The sequence below is a fragment of the Puma concolor genome, chromosome C1 (genome assembly GCF_028749965.1).
Source record: "Puma concolor isolate L17-30 chromosome C1, mPumCon1.1.hap2, whole genome shotgun sequence".
Classification (NCBI taxonomy): domain Eukaryota; kingdom Metazoa; phylum Chordata; class Mammalia; order Carnivora; family Felidae; genus Puma; species Puma concolor.
In genome coordinates this window covers 20,569,660-20,593,745 of record NC_141674.1, presented here as the reverse complement: position 1 = coordinate 20,593,745, position 24,086 = coordinate 20,569,660, and the positions used below count along the sequence as shown (strand labels likewise).

Here is a 24,086-nt window from a genome sequence, read left to right as displayed (position 1 = left end):
AGTCAGATGTTTAACCATCTGAGCCACCCAGGTGCCCCAAAAGTGTTTTTAAAATAAGAGTACAAGGTGTGCCTGGGTGGCTCAGTCGATTAAATGTCCAACTCTTGGTTTCGGCCTACGTCATGATCCCACAGATTATGATAATGAACCCTGAGCTGTTGAGATCCAGCCCTGAGGAATCTGCTTAAGATTCTCTCTCTCCCTCTCCCTGTCCCCTTCCCTGCTCCCCTACTCGAATGAATGAATGAACAAAAAATAAATGTATACATACATACATACGTACGTACGTACATATGTATGTACATAAGAGTGCAAATGTTAGAAATCTCCCCTGTTCCTCACTGTGGAATTGTTTAAGTTTCTTGGCCTGGCATTCAAGACTTTTCAAGACCCGCCTTCCTTTCAAATCTCATTTTCTGCCATCCAGCTCCCATTTTATAATCCTTTTATTTTTTATTTTATTAGAAAAATTTTTAATATTTCTTTTTGAAGGGAAGAGAGAGCATGAGAAGGGGAGGAGCAGAGAGAAAAGGGGAGACACAAAATCGGAAGCAGACTCCAGGCTCCGAGCTGTCAGCACAGAGCAGGACGCAGGGCTTGAACTCACAAACCATGAGATCATGATCTGAACTGAAGTCGGACGCATGCCTAACCGACTGAGCCACCCAGGCACCCCTCCCATTTTATAATCTTTTTAAAAGATTTTTTTTTTTAATGAGAAAGAAGGAAAAGAGGGGGGAAAAGGAAGGAAGAATGATTTATCACTTACTTATAGTATTTGTGAGAGAGACCATACTCTCATACTTGCATGCGATGCCCTTGCTGCTTCCTGCCTGGAGTACCCTCACCATCCTTGCAGCTGCTCTTGCAAGGCCTAGGTCAAGGATCTCTTCTAGGTTGGACTAAGTGCTCCTCTGAGCTGTATCATTACTTGCCACATTGTGTTGAAACTTTTCTGTATCTCTTATACTAAATTAAAAGTTCTCTGAAGGCAGAAATCATGTCTTGTTTATCCTTGAACCCCAATGTTTTATCTTGTGTAGAATCTGGCACCCAGTAGAAGCTCAGTAAATGTTTGTTGAATGATGTATGCCTGTGTTCTCTCCACCATTCCATGCTGTCAGTGCACAGAGAACACAGGGAAGGAAGTAGTACTCTGTATGGGGATTCGGTGCATGGTGTGGGGGCATAGGGAGAGAGAGTTAGGGAATGCTTCTTAGAAGAGGGTAGATTCACACCAGGCCTCCAAAGATGACTAGTATTTCATCTAGCAGAGAGCGGCACAGGAATAAGTTCATATGTACTTCATAGTCATGACCTTGTCCTCGTGTGCTGTAGCCAGAAGTTCTTGGCCTAGTAGGCAAAGTGTGATTATGGTGTGGATAAGGCACAAAATTAAAAATTCCACAGCCTTGGATTGCTGCATGATAGCATATCCAGAATTTTTATTTTCCCTCAGTGCAGGGAGATTGGCATTTCACATACTATGTTGCCATATCTTAGGAGATATAGACACAGCCCAGCCAGCCTGCACTTTTGAATTAGTATCCTGACCACCTGGTAGAATGGAACCCCCACTTGGGTCATTAAGAAATCATGCTATGATACTGGGTTTTCTGAGCATACTGGGGCCATGCCCCTGGGGGCTCCAAGACTCCCACTCAGACTTCAACAAGAGCAACTTCACAGTTTTAAAAATCAGTTTTACCTGTTCATTTCCACATAGGCTTTCATTTGAAGAGTTCTGCTAAGGAAAAAAAAAATTAAAGACTGCTTCTGGATTCTTTTGCAAAATGTGTTTGATAACTATTATGAATGTCCTGATGTGATAGTGGGTGTATCTTGGTAATCTGAATGAAATTTAACTCTGAACAAGGCACTTTGGTTTTCTCGTATATAAGTATCACACTTCTGTTTTCAGAGATTGGAGTAGTTTTTAGTACTTGAAGAATAGGGGCTATCATATTACTGACTGGAATTATATCTTAAATTCCTTGTAAGTGTAAAATAGGATATTTAGATACACTCTTGAAAGTCATCTGATGTGTGGGGCACCTGGGTGGCGCAGTCGGTTAAGCGTCCGACTTCAACCAGGTCACGATCTCGCGGTCCGTGAGTTCGAGTCCCGCGTCAGGCTCTGGGCTGATGGCTCAGAGCCTGGAGCCTGTTTCCGATTCTGTGTCTCCCTCTCTCTCTGCCCCTCCCCCGTTCATGCTCTGTCTCTCTCTGTCCCAAAAATAAATAAACGTTGAAAAAAAAAATTTTTTTTTTAAATAAAAAAAAAAAAAAGAAAGAAAGTCATCTGATGTGGTTGAGCAGTATAAGGGAGAATTTCGTTGTAACAACTTACATTTTTAGCTTGTTTAATCCTATGACAGTTTAGTAAGGTTGATACAGTTATCCCCATTTTACAGATGAGGAAACTGAGGCTGAGACATTGTGACTTGCTGAAGAGTACACAGGTATAAATAGAAAGAACTGAGACTTAAATCCAGACTTTTCTGATTGAAGTCTGCTGCTTTTTCCATACATCATCTTGTAGTTCTGAGTAGGCCCAGGGCCTGAGGGGATGATGTGACAGTGGGGAAACCTTCACACCACCTCACTCCCTCTTCAAACAGCATTCTCAATGTTAGCATGTTTATATGTTGGGGGTAAGATTTTATCTTGAAAATCACTGTGCCACGTTCAGCCACTACTCACGTTACCACTACTCCCTTCACTGAGGAACAGAAAATCCTGGGTACTCTCTTGGTGACCTAAGGGTGGGTTGATTTGGGGTTTTCTTTTCCTCCAGAATAGCTCATTGGTTGACTGATTGATTGATTGATTGATTGAGGTTTTGATTTGTTTGAACTAATCTCCATGCCCAAGATGGTCTTGAACTCATGACCCCGAGATCAAGAGTCGCATACTCTACCAACTAAGCCAGCCAGGTGCCCTGGTTAACAGATATTTTTGAGCCTGGTCTATTTTCCACACATAATGCTGCATGTTTCTCTGCTTTAGCTTTCCAATCAGTTTTCCATTACCTGGTTGAGCATGATGCAGTATGGTCTTTATAGGACTTAGCTGTATTATGGACAGGGATCAGATAGGATCCTCTGCCAATTTGTGTTCTTTGAGCCCAGGAGCTTCCCATGGTTGTTTAAATCACAAAATCGTTCAGTATGCAAAGACTTGTCCCTTCCTTGATTAGAAACTCCTTATCGACTAAATTTACCAGCAATTCAAAATATGCTGTTGATTGGTCTTATCCTTACTCTCCAGGTTACACTGGGAAGGTGAGCTGTAGTTAGTTCACCCTGAAGGTGCAGTTTTGGCCTTTTGACTAATATTTTTCCCCTCAAGTGTGGACTAAGCATACATGTAGTTTCAAAGCTAAGAATCAGAGCCTACTTAAAATAGTTCTCAATAGTTTTTTTGGTTGGGCACAGTGACTTCTGCCTACCTTCACCTTGCAAGTTAAGAAACTCAGATGATATATTTATTCATATGTACCACTTTTCATTCCTAGCAAGAATGTGCTTTGTGGCTTGGAATGACAATATGGAGGTAGTGTCAAATTGCTGTTCGGTTTCTTTGGCTGCAAATTCTCCTTGCATTCCAGGGTTGAAAGTACGAACTCTTTTCTTTTTCTAAAAAAATAAGATATTGCAGAAAGAGACCACTGGTATGTTGGTTTTCAGGGAGGGCTTGAAAGTTTCAGCTTTTCACTTCTTCCTTGAGATGTAAATTTGAAGGATTATAACCTAAAGCAAAGACTTCCAAAGTTGTATGTTATAAAACATAAGATAACCTTCTCACCCCTTAGAAGAAGTTATAAGTCTGTGCTGTGAATTGTTGATAAGTTCAAGGCCCCTCGAAGATACCACAACTCATCATGGTTGTTGAATGTACTTTGGAGGCTCCATTGAGGATGTAATTTCTTATTTTTCATGTTAATGGTAGACACCTACAAGGTCCTTGTAACTCCCAGTCTGTTTCCCAGAACCATTTTACAAGGTGCTTTTACCAAGCAGCAAGGGGGTAAGGGCTGTAGGCATATGTCTACATATTGTCTGCTCTTCCAGGATTAATTTTTTGTATTGCACCTTTTGGTATTATTCATCCTGCATTGAGTTCGTGACTGTTCAGAGTTTGCCAAGAAGACTATTAGAGAACATAAGCAGACTGCTCAAACTATGGAGGGCATCTCTCTATCTATGAAGAGCAAGCATCTGCATGTAACCCAAACCATCTTACGGGGTGTGTGCGTGTGTTGGGGAGGTGGGGAGTAAAATCTATAGTAGCCAGTTTTTCTAACCATTTATGTCATTTTTATGCACTAGTGACTTGGTTTCTTTGCTCTTTCAGGTAAATATGCAGAGGACATTGTTGGAGAGCTCTTTACTCAGGCAAATACCTTTGCCTCTCGGGTAAGCTCCCTTGCTGAGAGGGTCGACCGCCTACAAGTTAAAGTCACTCAGCTGGATCCCAAGGAAGAAGAAGGTAAGGAAGCTGAGCTCAGCATTTGCAGGCTTTGCTGAGCAGTTTCTTAGAGTTTTTTTTTTTTCCTGATTTATAAAAAAGTAAAGGGAAAAATCACAGAGACCTATGGAGTTCTGCTTTGAAATGACACAAGCCTGGGTGGTGTAAAGAAACCTTTTTAGCTCTACCACACCCCCACACACTCCCTCTCTCCCATTCCCCCAATTCTTGCTCAAATGCCCCCTCCCCCAGTCGTATTTTGTTACCATAAAAGTACTTGGAAGATTCATTCCTCCCAAGGAGAGGCCTGCTAGATCTGGCCACATAGTAAACCTTTGTGTTGCCTCATTTTGTTCAGTCGTGAAATGGCTGGGCTGCTGACAGCCTTGTGGGGCTTCCCCAGAGGGGGAGGAAAAAAAAACCTGGCTGCAGACAGCCGCAGCCAAGAAACGCAGCAGCTGAGGCCTCTCAGACTGGTGTGACTCAGTGTTTGCTCAAATAGCCTGTCGTCCATTTTCTAATGCCTTCCATCTTCTCTCAGTGTCACTGCAAGGAATCAACACCCGAAAGGCCTTCAGAAGCTCTACCATTCAAGACCAGAAGCTTTTCGACAGAAACTCTCTCCCAGTACCTGTCTTAGAAACATATAACACCTGTGATACTCCTCCACCTCTCAACAATCTTACCCCTTACAGGTAACCTGGCTAGTTCCTCCCTTTTTCAACCTGTGGTTAACAGCACTAGAGTGTTTTTTTATTTAAAGATGTTTACATCAGAGGATTGTATCAAAAAGCTTACTACCTACCCCAGAGTTGTTTGTGGCAGCAGAAGCTAATATTTACCATATAAACACTTGTCACTTATTATTGTTTGGTTTCTGAAATTCATAGTAAATATAATATGTATTGAAAGTTTGCCATAACATTGCATGCTGCAGAGTTTAATTTGGTGTACGCCAGGTCCACCTTGGATTCTGTCCAAGGAATTTAGTTATTATAGAACCAAAAGGACTTTGTTACAAGGCAGTCCTAGAGCATGCGTCCCAGGGGCAGCATTCTAGCAAGGCTCCCACTTACTCAGAAACCACTAGATTACCAGATGTTTGGGTGTGTTAGTGGGGCTAGCTTTGTGGACTGGCTGCTCTGGGCCCTGAGGGTCCTTCAGAGCTTAAGGAATAATTGGCATCCTTCCAAATGAGTGTCTTTACTTTGTTTAGAACATCCTTTCGACACTCCCCTCTGCAAAGACCTATGCTGCTGCAGCTAAACTTGAGAAAGAAGGTAGCCTTATAGACAGCTTAAAGCCCTTCCCCCCTCCACTGGTCTGTAGTGTGATCATCCTGCAAAAAACCACTGAGCAGGGGCAGAAAGCGAATATTTATCTTGCTTGTATCCATAAATATCTTTGGAACAGGTAAAAAGTAATTACAGATAGCTGGAGGCAGATGTCTTCTGTGAGACATGGGTATACTGCAAAGTAGAATGTGTGTGTGAAACTCAAGGACACCCACCTGATCCAGGGAGCCTGGAATAGGAGCATGGTAGCTATTCACACAGGATAAAAGTACATAGCATCTATCCTGCATTATTACTGCGTAAAATTATCTTTGCACCTTGGCTTTCAAGGGGGCTAGCTGGCAGAGCAGGGCAGAGATTTGACTCTGTAGCCTCCATCATTTATCAAGTTGGATTTGGGCAGAGGGGTTTCAGGGCAAGAAGGGAGTGTACACCTGATATTGAAGGGAGTATGACATACGACAAAGGGCTTGTGTGATAGGATAGGGTAAACAAATGATATTAAGACAAGTTTATTTTCCAGTTAATGGTATTTTCTTAGTTATCATTCTCCTCTCAATTATCTAGATTTGGCCTAACAGAAATGAGCAATGGTGTAGCTAACTCAGAATAAGATTTAATATAAAAATCATTAGTGTTTGATTTGGAAATGCTTTCTGTGTGTTGTGACAGGATTGGAGGCCAGGGAATGGAATTGCCTTTCTAATTCTTTTTAGTTTAGAATAGTGCTAAAATAAATGTCCACCCCTACCTAGCACATACTTTTTAGAAAGTGAGAGAGACTGGGGCGCCTGGGTGGCGCAGTCGGTTAAGCGTCCGGCTTCAGCCAGGTCACGATCTCGCGGTCCGTGAGTTTGAGCCCCGCGTCAGGCTCTGGGCTGATGGCTCGGAGCCTGGAGCCTGTTTCCGATTCTGTGTCTCCCTCTCTCTCTGCCCCTCCCCCGTTCATGCTCTGTCTCTCTCTGTCCCAAAAAAAATAAATAAAAACATTGAAAAAAAAAAAAATTAAAAAAAAAAAAAAGAAAGTGAGAGAGACTTAGTCATGCCAAAGTGCAGGATTCCAACCAGGAGCATCAAGTCTGGCAGGTAACCCTTACGTGGACACTCAGTAGCTCTCTCTGTACTTCTGTCACAGCCACTAAAAGATGGTAATTCAATCTTATAAAACAGCTGGCCATGTGTTTTCACTGGGACCCCCTTGTGGTTGGGGGGTTGGGTGGGGGGTGCTGAGCTATTCTAGAAGGGAGCAAGAAGGTGGATTGCTGTGGTTACCTGTTTTTACAGAGGAATAACAGCTGCACAAATAAATGCTTTCATGTATATATATGTATACATAATGTACACATGTGAACCTGCACATATGTGCATAGGTTTCATGTGGGTGGGAAGCCACTAATGCTTCCTAGAGAGTGCTGGGGAATTGGTGGGGGAAGGGGAACCAATGGCAGAAATCCCCTCTGGTGTGCCAGGATATCAGGATGTCCTCAGGGGGATGTCTGTAGCCATGCAGATCATTAGAAATAATCAGGATCCCTGCTGCTCTAGCCCATTCTTGCCCTGACCATGCAAATTCCTCTATCAGGAATTGAAAGTAAGGCTAAGTTTCTTAAAAAGCCAGATAAATAAAGAGGCGCCATTCAGGGGGCATTGGAATGCTGGTGTGGAAGAGGAAATATGCAGTCGATTTGAATGACTTCTTGATTCCTCAGTGTAAAAACTGCTAACTGGTAGGTATTTGGAATATTGGATTAGGTTGGGAGCTCATCTGTCTACTGACAGCTACTTGTCTTCATTTCTATCCCAGGGACGATGGGAAAGAGGCACTCAAATTCTACACAGACCCTTCGTACTTCTTTGATCTTTGGAAGGAGAAGATGCTGCAGGACACCAAGGATATCATGAAAGAGAAGAGAAAGCATAGGGTGAGGGGAAAGGGGCCTCTGTTCTACACATCAGTAGGCACGATTGTGGAGGGGGGATAAAAAGGAAGCCAGTCTTATATGAAGTAATCATTCCAAGTGGCTGCTTGCTTGGATGCCAGGTGAAACTCTTTAAAAAATGTGTCCACTCCAAGCACAACCAAGATGAAAGTATAAATCACACCAAAAATGTGTTTGTTCCCCCTAGCGCTATTAACAATTGAGTATATTCAGGCTGAGTTTTAGAAATTGACTTTTCTATTCACCATTTATTTCTCTTGCAATTTGCACCTGACTCTGCTGGACACTCAAGCTAGGCTAGTCCCTTCCCCGCCAGTTTTGCAGCTCATTTCTCAGAGATCAGCACAGGGCCCTACAGTGTTTGATTTACAAACAGGAACAGTTTAACACCTTCACTACTGGTTCGGTAGGGCGGGGTGAAGGCATAGACTTAGTTTTGGGAGGTGCTCCCTTCCCCTAGACCTCCAGTGATGCGTGTAAGCATATGACCTACCGGTGGCAACCTCACAATCCCATTAGCATGTCTGCCGGGAGGCCCAAGAGAGTGCCAGGGGCTAGTGCAGCTGCACGGGCTGAGGAATTCTGCCTTGGTTGTTTTATTTTGTTTTGTTAACTATTTCCTTATATCTGTCCCAGATATTTACGGCTGTTATTACTCCTCATCTCTGTTGACTGACCTTTGTGGCAGAGCGAGTAACAAATAGCTTTTTTACTAACCTCCTAACAATTAGAGCTGCTCAGAAACATCAATGAACTACCCAAAGAGGTAGTGAGTTTCCTATCTGTAGAGGTGTCTGAGTGTGGGATTGAGTGAATGTGTTTGACTTTGGGGGGTGGTTTGGACTAGATGACTCTAGGTCATTCCCAAACGAGTAATTCTATAAATTCTCTAGTTACCGTGTGTTGTCCAGGCAAATCATCTCTTTGCATCCATGAAACCTGGTGGAATTTTAATGAACTTTGGAAAATGTTTTACAGAGGCTTTTCTGTTTCTTATCCTTATAGAAAGAAAAGAAAGATAATCCAAATCGAGGGAATGTAAATCCACGTAAAATCAAGACACGTAAGGAAGAGTGGGAGAAAATGAAGATGGGACAAGAATTTGTGGAATCCAAAGAAAAGCTGGGGCCTTCTGGGTATGTGATGCTTTCGTACTATTGGTAGCATTCTTTGAAGGGCCTGGGACCTGGGGGCAACAGCCTAACAGCTCTGGTGTGACCCCTTTCACACCCCTCTGAAGTCTGGCCGTGTGGCATAGATCAATACCACTGTTAATCAGCTACCTTAAAGCGCATCCATCTGGTGATCAAAATTTGCTAAATAAACAAGAGACGCAGCAGTTTAAATGAAGTGACTGTAGTAGTCTGGAAAAGAAAGCCCATGGCTTCTAGTGCCCTTGCTCTGCCAGACACTAGTATGTCTGTGGGCCTCAAAGAAAAGACTGGAAAGAGAAGAAAAGTGGTCTTGGGAGCCCTTTGCCTCCACAGCTTTGATTTGAAGGTCGTGCCTAAGGGCTGGGCATTTCACAGGAGCGGAGAGGGCCAGGCAGAGGATTTGTGCACATCACCAAAGCAACTTTTCAGTCAGCCTTTGTCAGTCTCGGGAGAGAGGCTGGCCAAGGGACTGAAAGCAGACCTCAGAGACAGTGTGGGAAAGGTCGCTTGGCCAGTATTGAGGCTATATATCTCCATGGGGAAATAGTAGATGTCAGTCTGACCCATTTCCCAATACCAAATCACACTGGAGGTTTAAAAGGAAAAAAATGGTTTTAGAGCTTGGTTTGATGCTTATCCTGATGTCCGACCTGTGTGACATTCAAAGCCAAGTTACCACGACTGCTTGGCATGAATGTTGCCCTGGTTTTTCCTCTAAATACATTGCATCCTGGCTGTCGGAGAACGATGCCAGCCCATGCCGGGTGTCTAGGAATGATAAAAGGAAAGAGTTGAGTTGTTCTTGCTTTTAGGAATAACTCTACCATGAAAATCTTGACTTTTGAAAATCTTGACACTTCTGACACTTGTTCTTCCTGGATTAAGGGATTTGTTTTAAAGAGTGATGAAGGTGGTGAGAGAAAAAATGAACCTTTCTACAGGGAGATCAGCCCTGAGGGCACCTTTCTTACCTTCAACTCCAAGTAAAAGGGGCCATTTTGTTCCGTGGTCCCATCTTGTTCAGTCAGGCCTTGTCTCAGGTTCTGGGACTCTAAGGCCAGAATCTTGCACGTTCAGAATGCCAACGATTACGTGTTTGTTTTTTGTTGTTTTTGTGGGTGTGGAATGGGGCTGGTGAAAACAAGGACTTTGCCTCTCATTTTCCTCTTGTCCAAGAAGTTTGGGATCAGGCCACATGGCTGGCCTACCTGGATATGCTTGTTGGGGAACCTATAAAGAGATGTGCCAAGCCTACAGAGGTCCAGGCTTTGGGGATTTTCTGCATCAGAGCATCATTTGATTTGTTAGTTCTCTTCAGCTCTCTTCTCCTGGAGTCTGTTTGCAATGAGTTCTTTAGAACCCAACAGGGGTGGAGAGAAGGGGGAGGTGGAGCGGAACCAACCATATTTTGCTAGCTGCTAGTTGGTGTATTTATGCTCATTTGGAGGTTTGTTGTTCACCCAAGGCCCAGTGCTCTGGGGGACAGGTTTTCATGAGGCGCAGGCCCTAGCACCTTACTTAAATTGGCAGCTCGTTGTGTTGGATAAGAGACCTGGCAGGGAGACCGAGTCTAGCTACCACACAGCAACTTGCATTTGTCCTCAGCTTGGTTTTGCAATCAAATACCTCCTTGGCCTTTGAGTACTCCAGAGGCTTGCTGACCTCCAAATGAGGCTGTGTGCCAGTCACGTGTTTACAGCTCACTAGCCTTGGGGCTTGGCTTTGCCCTTTGCCACAAGACAGACTTTGGGATTTGGGTATAGGCTGCTCTTAACATTTGGGAGAGAATTTAAAACAACTGCTTGGTTTGCCAAAGCCAACCAGCACTGGGAAAGGAACGGCATGGTTTTGATTATCTGAGTTGGGAGACATTTAACAATAGAATTTAGTCCTAAATTTTAATCCAGAATTTAGTCCCAAAATTAAATTTCAGAATTTTATGTGGAATTTTACTCTTTCTTTCTTCCTAATAGCTTTTGTATCAAATGCATTTTGGTGGAGTTGCTTAAAAAAGCATGAGCGTATCACTCACACTTTTTAAATGACTGTTTCGGCATTGGGTTCATTGTCAGGTATCCGCCCACCTTGGTGTACCAGAATGGCAGTATTGGCTCTGTTGAAAATATGGATGGAAGCAGCTACCCACCACCACCGCAGTCAGATTCCACTTCTCCACCTTCTCCTTCCTTCTCTGAGGACAGCTTGCCTCCCCCACCCGTAGAATTCAGGTAAATGGTGCTATCTCTTCTGTCTACTTTGAGTGGTTACATACTCAAGAACAAAATATGTGTTCCTTAGGGTGCCTGAATAGGCTCAGTCTGTAGAGCATGCAACTCTTGATCTCGGGGTTGTGAATTCGAGCCCCATCTTGGGTATAGAGATTACTTTAAAAAATAAAATCTTGGGGCACCTGGGTAGCTCTGTCAGTTAAGCGTCTGACTTCGGCTCAGGTCACGATCTCACGGTTTGTGAGTTTGAGCTCTATGTCAGGCTCTGTGCTAAGAGTCTGTGTCTCCCCTCTCTCTTCCCCTCCCATGCTCATGCTCTGTCTCTCTCTGTCTCTCAAAAATAAATAAATGTTAAAAAAAAGTTTTTTTAAGAAAAAAAATAATAAAATCTTAAAAAAAAAAAAAAAAAGACGACGAGGGATGCCTAGGTGGCTCAGTCAGTTAAGTATCTGACTCTTGGTTTTGGGTTAGGTCATAATCTCACGGTTTGTGAGATCAAGTGCCACGCTGGGCTCTGTGCAGACAGCATAGAGTCTGCTTGGGATTCTTTCTCTCCTCTTTCTTTGCCCCTCCCTCTCTTGCTCACGTGTGCTCGCTCACTCTCTCAGAGTAAATCAACTTTTTTTTTTTTTTTTTTTTTTTTTAAGTACAAAATGTGTGTTCCAAATCCAGGCCAGGACCAGTAAAATAACTTCAGTGAAGTCTGTCTAGATAATAGAAATGATTAACATTTTTTTAAGTGTTTGTTAGGGGCCAGCCATTATGCCAAACACCTTCTATGTTGCCTAATCCTCACAACAATCATCCTGAGCTAGGTACCCATTTTACAGATGAGTGAATGGTAAGGCACAAAGAGGTCAGTGAACTTACCTAAGGTTGCACAGCAGAGCCATGATTGGAAAGCAGGTCATTCTGACTGCAGAGCCTATATTCTTAACTGTTTAGCTATACTGGAACAGATAGAGATCACCAACTTATCTTTTACTTTTTTTACTTAGCTTCAATTCAGTGTGAGTTAAATGAGTGGCACATTCATTTCCCATCTCTGCTGACCCTCAGATCCTCATCCCTGTCAGGTTTTTCCACATGAACGCTGGAGGTACATTTGCCTAAATCTGTACCCTGCTCAGATTGGTCAGCTTGGCTTGGGTTTCCTGCCCTCACAAGATCTGGTGAATGACAGTAGCCTGAGGAATAGAGCCCAGTGAGTGGGTGTTGTTTTAGATTTCTTTTGCATGCCTTCTTGGTCCCCAGCTCTAGGATTAAACAGACTCTTCCTCCTAGAGGAGGGTTCAGGAGGGTGCCTTCCCTTGGAAAGCTGAAAGGTTTGAGGAGGACCTAAGAGATGACCTTGGCTAACTCTTACCTGGTAGAGGAATCCTAGTCTACTTCTTTCAAATAGTTATTCTCAATTTCTGCTTATATTCCTCTGTTGATGAAAGCTCATTACATTACCAGGCTGCCCCATTGCAGTGTTGGTTTGTTCTGACCATTCTCAGGTTTTTCTTTCTATTTGAGCTAAAATGAAATAATAGTCAACTGAAATGAACCTAGGCTCGTATATAAGCTTAATTAGAGGTGGATGTTCACATGCTGAGAGTGATGATGGGTCTCTTTCTGTGTCCTTTTAGCTGCCCCGCAGACAGCAACCAAAGAGGGTCCGGTTTAGCTGGACCCAAAAGATCCAGTGTGGTCAGCCCAAGCCATCCACCACCAGCGCCTCCTCTGGGCTCTCCTCCAGGCTCCAAACCCGGGTTTGCTCCACCACCTGCTCCTCCACCTCCACCTCCAGTGATGGGCGTTCCACCCCCACCACCGCCTGGAGGATTTGGGTCTCCGGGGACCCCACCACCACCTTCACCCCCATCTTTCCCACCTCACCCCAATTTTGCTGCCCCTCCGCCTCCTCCCCCACCGCCCGCAGCTGACTACCCGACTCTGCCACCACCTCCCTTGTCCCAACCAGTGATAGGCGCACCTCCTCCTCCCCCTCCTCCCCCTCCTCCGGGGCCCCCTCCTCTCCCTTTCAGTGGTGTGGATGACCAGCCTGTTGCACCCCCACCACTTGCCGATGCCACCAAGCCTAAGTCCTCCTTGCCTCCTGTGAGCGATGCCCGCAGTGACTTACTTTCAGCCATACGTCAAGGTAATTCCCAGTGCTGGGTCCGGGGCCATGAAGTCTTGTCTTTCTGCAGCCGGGATGACTGATTGGAGGGTGGGCTAGGGGTTCTGTGCCCTTCCCAGGAAATAGCTTTCATTAGGTGGGGAGGGATTGGGCGGGACCTCAGGCTTTAGATCAGCCTAAAGAAAGGCTTCGCTCTGAAAATAGCAGAGATTTAGATTTCTTTCCACCTTGGTGTGAAGTAAAGGATTCTTGGGGCACCTGGTACTCTACCCAAGTCAGTAGAGCATCCAACTCTTGTTCCCAGGGTCGTTGAGTTTGAGTCCACGTTGGGTGTGGAGCCTATTAAAAAATTAAAAACTAGGGGCGCCTGGGTGGCTCAGTTGGTTAAGCGTCCAACTTCGGCTCAGGTCATGATCTCACGGTCCGTGAGTTCGAGCCCCGCATCGGGCTCTGTGCTGACAGCTCAGAGCCTGGAGCCTGTTTCAGATTCTGTGTCTCCCTCTCTCTCTGCCCCTCCCCTGTTCATGCTCTCTCTCTGTCTCAAAAATAAATAAACGTAAAAAAAAAATTTTTTTTTTAAATTAAAAACTAAAGGATTCTTAGGGTTCCTAGACTGACTTAGAAGAGCATGTGACTCTTGATATATCGGGGTCGTGAAAATAAGTAATGTGTTCTTAACTTGGGGTCTTTGAACTCTTTGAAAATACATGCTTTGCATGTGTTTGCATTCATTTTGTGCCCCGGAAAAAAACAAGCATCACTACTCCCTAGGAGGTACTTCTCTGGCCAGACTCCATCATGGCCCTCTCCTCCACTTTTGTGCCTTTCACATCCTTCTTTCCTTCTCTCTTTCCCCCTTTCTCACCCTGTCCTTCTCCCCTTTTTCTCCTATCCCCTCTCTCTTTGTCTCCTTCCCCACCTTTCTGTGCTCCCTCATCATCATCTGACCCTTGTGGAGCATTTATTCTCTTTCTGTCAGAGGTCAGGTCTGGTCCCTAAAGGTTAGAGTGGTTTCTTCTGTGTGTGAGCCTCCTGGAACTGAAGGATTGTCTGGAGGAGACAAGTTGGGGCAGCTGAGCTCCGTGATAATCGATGAACTGAGCAGACTGAGTGCCCACTTGGTGCGGTATGGTGGCCACTCCCCACTCAGAGCCTCTTGAGAAGTACCGTCCTCACCAGCCTGACAGCATGGAAACTGGAAAGGATGGCAGCCTTCCTCTCCAACATGCCTATAGCACTAGGGCCAGAATTGTATAAACCCTCATTGTCTTTTCTTGCTTCCCCCTTTCTCTCTTTGCTCTTCCAGAGGATTTTTTTTCTTTCCCCTTTCCCCATACTTCACCCACCAGTAGCCACTCCCCCTTCCTCAGTCCTGTGTGGATTCTGAGACCTACTCACCTTCTGAACCCTTCTTTCTCTCCTTCTCTCTGTCTCTCTCTCTCACCAGGCTTTCAGCTGCGAAAGGTTGAGGAGCAGCAGGAACAAGAGAAGCGGGATGTTGTGGGCAACGATGTGGCCACCATCTTGTCACGTCGAATTGCTGTGGAGTACAGTGACTCGGAAGATGATTCCTCTGAGTTTGATGAGGACGACTGGTCGGATTAACTCTTTCTGCCTGCTCTCCCACCTCCTTTTTCTTTCCTGCTGCTGCCTTCTTTGATGCCTATCCCAACAGTCCAGTGGGGGGAAAGAGGGAGGAAAAAACAATTTCAAGGGGCCAAAGCCTTTTCTGAAGCAACCAAAGATATATCCAAGTGCTTCCTCCAAATCAACATATATTTTCCCGTCTCCCCATAGGCCCCGTGGGGCTCCTGAGGTTCAGTAGCTGAGATGTTCCCTCTTCCCTTCAAGTGACTGTTGCATATTGAAGAGAAGGAAAAACTCCAGAGCAGATCCCTTTGATTGGGCTTAGATTGGAGTTGGTGCCTTCCCCTAGGAGCCATTTTCAACTGTGGTCTTCTTCCAGAACCCTTACCCTTACCTTTGAATAATACGAGCCATCTTCTGGTCCTAATGCCTGCATGGACATGGCCAGCCCCTTTTCCCATGCACTGAGAGGGCAGAGCAGGCCACACGTCCTAGCAGCCAGACTGTCTGCCACACCTTTTTGCCCTGGTGAGCAGGGTGAGCTACCTTTTGCTAAGCTATCTCTATGTCTGGATGCCCTTTATGCTAGGAGCCATCAGGCCCTAAGGAGCATCTCCCCATCTGCCCAGAAATTGTGCCTTTCTAAAGGCTGAAGTTGTCGCCTCCCTCCCAGGCTCCCTCTCCAGAGTGTGGTGTCCAGGTGTCCCTTAAATGTCCCTCCCTCACTACCAGGTGCATTAGGCACCACAGCCCAGCTCAGACCTCTAATATCCATGACCAAACTAGCCCCAACACACTGGTGTATGGACCTCTGCTAGCTGTCAGGAATCAAGCTTAGAGACTCAGAGTTGCAGGACTGAAAGAATGGTAAACTCCTTGAATCCTGCCCTCTTGATGATGCTGAAATCTGGACACGGGAAATGACTTGCTCCAGGTCACACAGATGATTGGTGACAGAACTGGAGCCCAGAGTTCCTCATTCCAAGTCACCTGTGTCTTCTGGAACCAAGTAGGGGGTACTTGCTGGAGTCTAGGCAGAGCAGTCTTGGCTCTGTGCTACTCCAGACCTTACCCCATAGGTGGGGGTCCCAGTAGGAGGGCTCAGAGCCAGTGCCAGGCCTGTCAGTGCTGCTCAGACCCTTATAGCCTTACAATTCTTTGCTTCCCCTTTACTATCACCATAGAACCACATGGCCTTGGGAGCCATCCTTCTGGGGGACCAGAGGTAGTGAGAGAAGGAAGGGGTAGGCAGCTTTGACAGGTGCTGTTTTCAATTCCTCTGCAACTCGTCCCCTTTTTATTTCCCCAATTTAAGCATAGGTTCTGCCAGCTGTAGAAACTTCAGTCCCTCAGGCTGGCGGCTGCCGCAGGTAGCTGCCTAGGGGGGCCTGGCAGCCGTGAGGAGGGCTGAAAGGCAGAGGGGCTCTGGGTCTTGTTTCCAGCTCCCTCCTCACTGCGTGCAGTGATGTTCCCTCCCTCGCTCCCCCTCTTTCCAGAGCTAATACACAGGTGCTATTATTCAGAAAAAAACTGGTCAGCTTTGGCCAACAGTGAGGTTTCTTCTCTTCTGCCCTAACTATTGTGTAGCCTCTTATGCTGAAACTGGCTTCTCCTGGCTTCTCCAGCTTTCAGAGCCCTGAAACAAAGAGAAACAGGATCTGTCTCTACCCAGCACAGCAAATGGTTGTGGTAATTGCCAAAGCCCTCATAAACCCCTCCGGCTTGAGGAGAGTGTAATCACGGGTACTACCGCTGTGCCCTGGCTGGATGCTCCCCCTCTGCCTTCTTTCCTTGAACTCTGGCGTGGTGACTGAGCCAGTAGGGACCAGCATGCCCTCCTGCTGGGGCCGCTCCAGAATATACCCTCCTCGCCCTCCCCAGATCAGGTGTCTGCGGCACAGGTCTGGTACCCTGCTACAGTGCTGAGCATACCAAGCTGTGTGTGCCCCCGCCTTGCTTCCCTCCTTGCACTTTGGAAGCTGAAGGTGCTTTCTTCAGAACCCTAAAATGGCTGTTGAAGGTGCCCCTGGCTGCAGCCCAGCAGTGGCTGGAGAGGCAGGTGGAGGGCAGTGGTTTTCCCAAATAGGAGTCCTGGGGCCTGGCCAGGCCAGGGTTTGGGCCTAATGGCTTTGACTAAATTACCCCCATCCCCCTCCTTTCCGGAAAAGGGGGAGCCAGCGCCACTTGCTATCATTCTGCTCTGACCTTGAAGGGGGCGGTGTTGGCCTGGCTTCTGGAATGGACACAATCCGCCCTGGAAAGGGCTGGGGGCAGGAGCGGGGGTGGGGGGGTTGGGGGGGCACTGCCTGCGGAAGGTAGGATTAGATCATTAGCTCAGTGACCTCCTAGGGTTTCGATGTGCTGTGTTCTCATCCTACAGCTGGTTTGGTAATGATCTGCAAGTCCCGGAGAGCAACAGCACAGCTCTGCCTGACGCTCTCATTAAAATCTATGCAGCCAAGCTCTGTGCTTTGTAGCAGCCGGCCTTGCGAAGCCTCCTCAGCTCTGGGGGCTGGGGACCCAGTCAGCCGAGAGGCCCTCTGGGCTCTATTTATGCATATGCGCACCCCCCCACCCCCCCCACCCCCAAAAAAACCCAACTTCTTTAAACCCAGAGCCCTTTAAGATGATAAAGGACCCTGTGCAGGTAATTGTGTGTCTTTGGAATCCTGTAATTGTAGAATGCAAAGTTTAGTGATTATTTAAACTGGGCCAAGGCTGGTAGGAGTATGGAGCAATGGCTCATAAGGACTCTTAAGCTCTGAAGCCAAGGAGCCACCTCCCTTCCCTGGCCTGCCCAGCCCAGGGGACCTGCCCCCATTCCTGTGGCCCAGGGACCCAGCTTCCATTCGGCAGTGTCAGAAGTGACTTGTGGCTTTGCCATGCTTGTGAGATGACTACATTCCAAAGGAGCAGCTACCGGGAGGGGGTAGGCTCTGCAGTCCCTTGGAGGGCTCAGAGCAGCTGGCCCAAGCTCCAGCTCGCCTCCAACGGAAGCTCAAGCGCCCTCAGAAACGACCCTGGCCAATGTCACCGCAGAGCCGAGGCGGTGTTGTCAGGGCTAATGTGAAATCTCTTCCCGTGGCGCCGATCCTCCGGCTCTGCAGCGCCAGCTTGGACAGATTGAGGTCTCTGTGGCTTTGGTGACCCTGCTTAAGCATTCCCACCGTGTCCCAGCTCGGCTCTCTGCCTGCCTCCCTCTGCAGCCCCCCTCACCTGACCTCAGGGCCTGGGGAGGGGACCAGTGCCCGAGGGCAAGGGGCTTTTGCTCCAGAGAAGTGTCAGGCTTCCTGGGGGCATCAGGCTTTGAGCTCTACTGGGGTCCTGCATACCTGGGACCAGGTTTCGCTAGGAGATTGTGCCTCATATTGTGTCTCAGTGAGGGCTAGGGAACAATTCTGTTATTGTATTAACTTAACTCAGTTAACTCACTTGAGAAACTAACCAATTTTTACTTTCTGTCTAGAATGATGTACATGTAGGAGAGTGAGCTGTAAAGCTCCCAAAGTGCCTTGTTTTCTCTGATATAAATATATTTATAAGGACCTATTCCAGTGGATTCTTGGGTATGTTTGCCACATCGATTTTTAGGGAGTGGGCCTATAACATTGTAGGGAAATGGTCTGGAAATGGGTCCCTTTCCCCTGAGGGTGGGAAAGGAGATTCAGTTAGAGATCTGTGAGGGTGAGGTTAAACCAAACCCCTGAGGTGACCCTTTCCTCTTCGCTGTACTCCTCCTCTTAGGCCCTTAGGAGGATGTCCTGTTTTTTTTTAAAGCCCCGTGGCTCCAAGCCTGGCCTCATTTGTTTCCCTGCCAGGCTCATGTGTGGACCACATTAGCACCCCCATGACCTGAGGATTCCATGTAACAATTTTATATATACATGCGAATATGTAAATGCCGACATTTTAAATAATTTGATAAAGTCTTTGTAGCTACTCAGCCACCTTTGGTGTGTGTGCGTGTGTCTGTCTATGTGCACGTCTCTCTGTTTCTAATGGGAAAAGTGATTGGAAGGGGACAACATTGAATGCCACAGGTGGTGACCAGAGCTCTGGAGGGAAGTCTAGTGTGGGTGGGCTCCAGGAGCAGGAGGCCTCTGGTTCTGGATGGTATACCCTGTGTGGGAGGTGGAGATGAAGGGCGGAAACCATTCTGGTTTAGAAGGAGACCAGGTGGGGGGACCCAGAAGGCCGGATCCCCAGGCCCTCCTAGCTGGCTGCGGTGGGTGTGTGGGGCCAGGGGGGGAGACCGGCTGTTGGCCATTTCATCAGGCAGGAGAAGAGCACCGGCCGAATGCTGATGCTGCTTCCCAACATCTGGCCGGCATCTTGTCTGCCTCTCAGACCCAAGCAACTTACCTTAAATAGAATGATTTTCAGTGGAATCTGATAAAAAGTTTCGGCTGCCGCACGCCCCTTCTCCCGCCTGGGAAGGCGAAGGGGCTGGGTTTATATTCTGACCCCAAAAAATGACCTACCCAGGAAGCAACGGTTGTTCCGAGCACAGCTGCTGCGGGTGACTGTCCCTGGGGGTAATTTATGGGCAGACACCCAGTCCCAGTCCCGGGCCCCGCAGACTGCAGTGGGGTGGCCCTGGGAGAGGGGTGGGAGCAAGGTTGGTGACGGCTGGTCACGCCTGCTGTTCAGAGAGAGTCACCCACTGGCGTCCCAGGAGAGGGGGCAGAAGTTTTGAATTGTCAGCAACTGCTGCGCCAGCCGCTCTGAGCTCATCGCTGGAGGTGGGGGTGCAGGGGAGGGGGCGCGGGAGCCAGCTCGCCCCGGCGGAGCCCCTCGCTCCACCCTCCTGCTCAGGCCTGTGTTTAGTCAGCACTTGGCTTCCCGAGACCGGTGACTGACAGGCGGCCAGACGCCCGCCCTGGGAGAAGACAAAATGGTGGTGTCGGGAGCCGCCCTTGCTGGGGAATTGGAAGGGAGGAATGTGGTTCTGGGAAGCGGGCGGCCCCAGCTTAAATTCCGGCTCCTCAACTTGGGAGCTGTGACCCCATGCTTCACCTCTTGGGGCTAATCCTGAGAAGAACGAGCATTTGCTAAGTGCCTACTACCTGCTCAGGACTGCGCACGCTTCATTTCAGCCTTACAAGGGAAGGGTCAGTCCCTCGTTGTCCACGTGAGGAAAACAAGTCCAGAGGTTGAGTTGCCTAAGACCGTGTAGCTGGCCAGGAGCAGAGTCACAGTTCAAGCACGGGTCTCTCTTAAGCCAGAGCTTGTGCTCTGTCCACCACGCAACTCTAAGCAGCTTTCAGAACCTCTGCATCTAGAATCATGGTCTCTGGTGTCATTGGGGGCACGTTAAGGTTTTCTGTTCGGGTCTGCCCCACCCTCTGGTGCCCAGTTTTACAGGTGTTGGCTATTTTTGTTCTTTGGAATCAAGTGGGCTGGGCCGAGGGCCCAACTGTCCCAGATCATAAGAGTTGAAAATACCTTGCCCCCTCAGCTGCTCGGGAACAAAGTGGGTTCCCTAGGTGTGGCCTGGGGCTTCCCACAGACACCGCTCAGTACACGCACGCGCACCCGCGAAGGTGCACACGTTTCTGCACAAAGACGTACACACACACAAGACGACACGTATCCACGTGAGTGGGCACACTTGAGAACCCAGGCCCAGGGTCACGTGCGCACGCCGTACAGAGCCCTGCCCTTGTGCAAACAAGGACACAGATCAGCACACGGTTACAGGAACACGTAATAGCAAGCAAACCTCACACGGTCCTCAGGAGCCACCCCTCCCTTTGTGCTGCCTCCGCCAGTTCCTCACTGCCCCCTCCTGGCCGCCCAGTGACCAGGGCAACCTGGCACTATTTCCTGTGACTTCTGCTCTGAGGTGGTTGTCAGCTAGTTCCCTTCTTGATAATGAGGCTGGGAGCAGTTTCAGGTGCTCTGCGTAGACTGCCCCTCAGCCCCAGGAGACGAAGGTGTCTAGAGAGAGGTCTGAAGCTGGAGGACCAAAAAAGAAAGAGGCTTTCACACCCTCAGGAATCCCTCATGGTCGACTTCTCAGTACCTTGGTGGCAGGAGTCCTGCGTGGATACCCCCTCCCACCTCAGCACTCAGCCACTCTGCCCTTAACCTTGCGAACTGTGCACACACCTGCTCACGCTGGATACATATTTAAAGAGGAGCAGACTTCATGGCTGAGAAGTCAGAGGTCAGGTCTTTTAGCTCTCACCTTGCTGCTCCCTCTCTGGGCCTCAGCTTCCTCACCTATTTAGTGAAGAGTTAAGTTGACCATGATATATGCAAACCTCTCCATCCTGACATCTCACCATGTCTGGAAATAACACCTCTCCCAAACATATGTGCCCAAGTACATCCATAAACACGACCGCATGGATTCTCTAGGCCAGTCCTGGGAGGATTACCAACACAAAACCTTTTAGTGCTGTTTTACAGTTGAGGAAACAAAGCGCAGAGAGACACAGCAACTTGTCCAAAGTCACACAGCAAGTTGGCAGCGGGCATGGAAATAGAATCCTCTTCTTATAGGCCCCAAGCTGCCTACAAGAGAGTAGAACACCCAGGGGGTGCAGACCCAGAGTCCAGGAGATAGGAACAACAGAGACTAAGCCAGAAGCTCTGCTTATTTTTTTTTTTTTTAAGTTTATTTTTTTAGTAATCTCCACCCAATGTGGGGCTTGAACTCACAACCCCAAGATCAAGGAGTCACGTGCTCCACTGACTGAGCCAGCTAGGTGTCCCAGAAGCTCTGCACTTCTGTCTGGAGTCCTGAAGGCTGAGGGGAACCCAGCGGACGTTCCAGAGTTAGGCGTTGAGATGGAGACTGGGAAACAGCAACTTGCACCCTGGGTGGGTTCTGCCACCCCCCACCCTACCAGCAGACTGCAAACCTCAGGCTTCTGCAGAGCTGGAGGAGGCTATATTCGCTAAGGTATGTACACACACGTGAGTGGTGTGCATGCGTGCCTAGGCTCCACAGGCGTGCACTCACATGTAGACGTACGTTCATATATGCCTACAAATAGGCATGTGTAACATGTAAGTGTACATGTTTGCAAGTCTGTATACATGTGACTATATTTGTGTGCTTAGGTGAGGTGTGTTTGGATGTACATGTGTAAGTGGTTTCTGTGTATCTGGCAGGTACATTTATGTACGTGTAACATGTTTGCACACGTACTGGGTTTGTTGATGAATGTACTTGGGTATATGCAAATACATGCATTTGTGTAAAAAAGCAGAGTGAATTCTATCCATTCACATGACTGGGGAGTGTATGTAAATGTGTGTGCAGGGAAGGTTTCATGTGACTGTGTACACATGAATCATAGGGATGCCCTCCCAAGGGAATATGATGTCAGTGTTCACCTAAGCTCTGGCTCCAGCCAGGCACTGGGCTCATAGCACCCCCACCCCACCCCCGCACTCTATTCCCCAGACCCATCCTGCTTGGCCAATTTGCAGCCTCTCGCTCCCAGCTCCCGAGAAGGCCTGCAGCAAAGTCAAGGGGCTGGTGGCCAATTAGCGAGGGGGTTAATCAGGGATCTGGGGACCCCCGGGGGGCGGGAAGCTGAAGGCAGGCATTGGGGTTGGCAGGAGCACTTGCTGCCTGTCATGGGGGTGGGGGAGGGGAGAGATAAGGAGAGGAGGCAGAGCCAGCCTACTGGCTGGAAACTGAGGGTCTGCCTGTGAATTCATGATTGCTGAGCACCGAGAGCAGCGGGGAGCCTGTGTGACACTGTGTGCAAAAGGACATATATGCATGCATTCAAGTCCTTGAATGTGGTCCTATATGCAAATGTGTGTACCTGACCAGATACCATCTGTATATACATGTGCAGTTTTGTGTCCGTATGTATGTGGGTGTGCAGTGGTGTGCAGATGGGTATGCAAGCATGTCTGGACCCTCGTGCACATGTGTATACAGGGGTAAGTCTGTGTGTATACTCTGTGTGAAGGCATGTACATACACTGAAGTAGGTATATCTGCCTGCAAATGTGCACGTGAAGTCGATTAGCATGTGTGCAGTGATATATCTGTGTGCACACTGTGTATGTACCAGTATGCAAATACATCTGGGTGTACACGCATGTCTGGATGTATGTGCATATGTGTGTTTGGCCAGGGGCCTGGACCCCCCCATGTGTGCCTGTGTGTGCCCATGTGTGTGTACTCATAGGTCTGCATGTATAACAGGCCTCAGCATGTAGGAAGCTAGGGAACGTGGGGCTGGCGGGCTCCGGGCTCCAGGAGAGAATCTGACAGACGATGAGACTTGCCGCAGCCCCCAGCCCCGGGAGCCTGTTTTCCAGCCCGCGGAAGCTGTGAGCCCGTGAACTCATCTTATATTAATAGCTGCTGTCTCCTCACTTATTGCAGGGAGAGGCGGTCATGGCCCCAGCGGGGGCTCAGCACTCAGGGCTCCTCCCCTCCCCCACACAGGACCCGGGAAGAAGAGGAGGAGAGATGGGCCCTAGGGCCTATCCAAGCAGGAAGGCAGGGCTCTAGGCCCCAGCCCTTACCTCCCCCCAATCCTGGGGACTCCCCCTTCTGCTGCCTAGGTCACCCTCCCAAGCCTCTGTGGTAGGGTGGGATCAGGCACCAGGTTGGAAAAGTGTCAGGGGCTTGGAGACACCCCCAAAAAACAAACAGGTACACACATACACACATACAGCCAGGCATGCAGTGCTGAGCAGCTCCAGGCTGAGTACCAGATGAACTGAGGCTGAAAGAGACATAGAAGGCTTCATTCTGAGGGGACAGGCATGTCCCTTCTCTCAGGGACCCTCAGTTGCAAGGGGACACACAGCCCTGCCTTCGGGGGGGCCCCATGCTGACAAGAGGTCAAGCTCTATAATGTTTACTCGAGAAGTGTGGCAAGGTATGTTGCATAAAGCACAGCTTCACGGCCATAGGAGGACTTAGCCAAGGAGGCTTCCTGGGAGGAAGCACAGGGTGGGGGTACAGGGAGGACCTCAGCTGTATCTACAGAATCCCTGGAAGAAGGAGAAGCCAGCCAGTTCCACCTCACACGCAGGCTGCAACCCCAGCGGCAGATTCAGATATCCCTCAGGGTGGGCCCAGAGCCCAAGGCAGAGACACCCCAGCTGCAGGCGCCCAGAAATGCCTCAGATCCACCAGACAACCACACCCGGATAAACCGAGGAGGACCCCCGGCACGGGGCACCCCCAGGCCCTCCCAGACAAAAAGGCTTAGGCTCTGCTGAGCCCCGGATACCGAAGCTGGGAAGGGGAGGCCAAAGGCCAAGTCTGCCCAGAATAGTATGGGCACCTGGTCTCCTTCTGG

General features: G+C 48.3%; 1 protein-coding gene across 2 annotated transcripts in view; it reads left to right on the top strand.

Annotated features, from left to right (window-relative positions):
* Positions 1-18,746, top strand: part of WASF2 (WASP family member 2) — a 74,356-nt gene extending 55,610 nt beyond the window's left edge. For both annotated transcript variants that reach the window (XM_086716156.1, XM_086716157.1), the window contains exons 3-9: positions 4,357-4,491; positions 5,012-5,165; positions 7,570-7,687; positions 8,711-8,841; positions 10,932-11,087; positions 12,719-13,233; positions 14,660-18,746. In XM_086716156.1, coding sequence (XP_086572282.1) covers positions 4,357-4,491; positions 5,012-5,165; positions 7,570-7,687; positions 8,711-8,841; positions 10,932-11,087; positions 12,719-13,233; positions 14,660-14,817 — 1,367 coding nt within the window. In that variant the 3' untranslated portion in view covers positions 14,818-18,746. The remainder of the gene's footprint in view (positions 1-4,356; positions 4,492-5,011; positions 5,166-7,569; positions 7,688-8,710; positions 8,842-10,931; positions 11,088-12,718; positions 13,234-14,659) is intronic.
* The last annotated feature ends 5,340 nt before the right edge of the window (positions 18,747-24,086 follow it).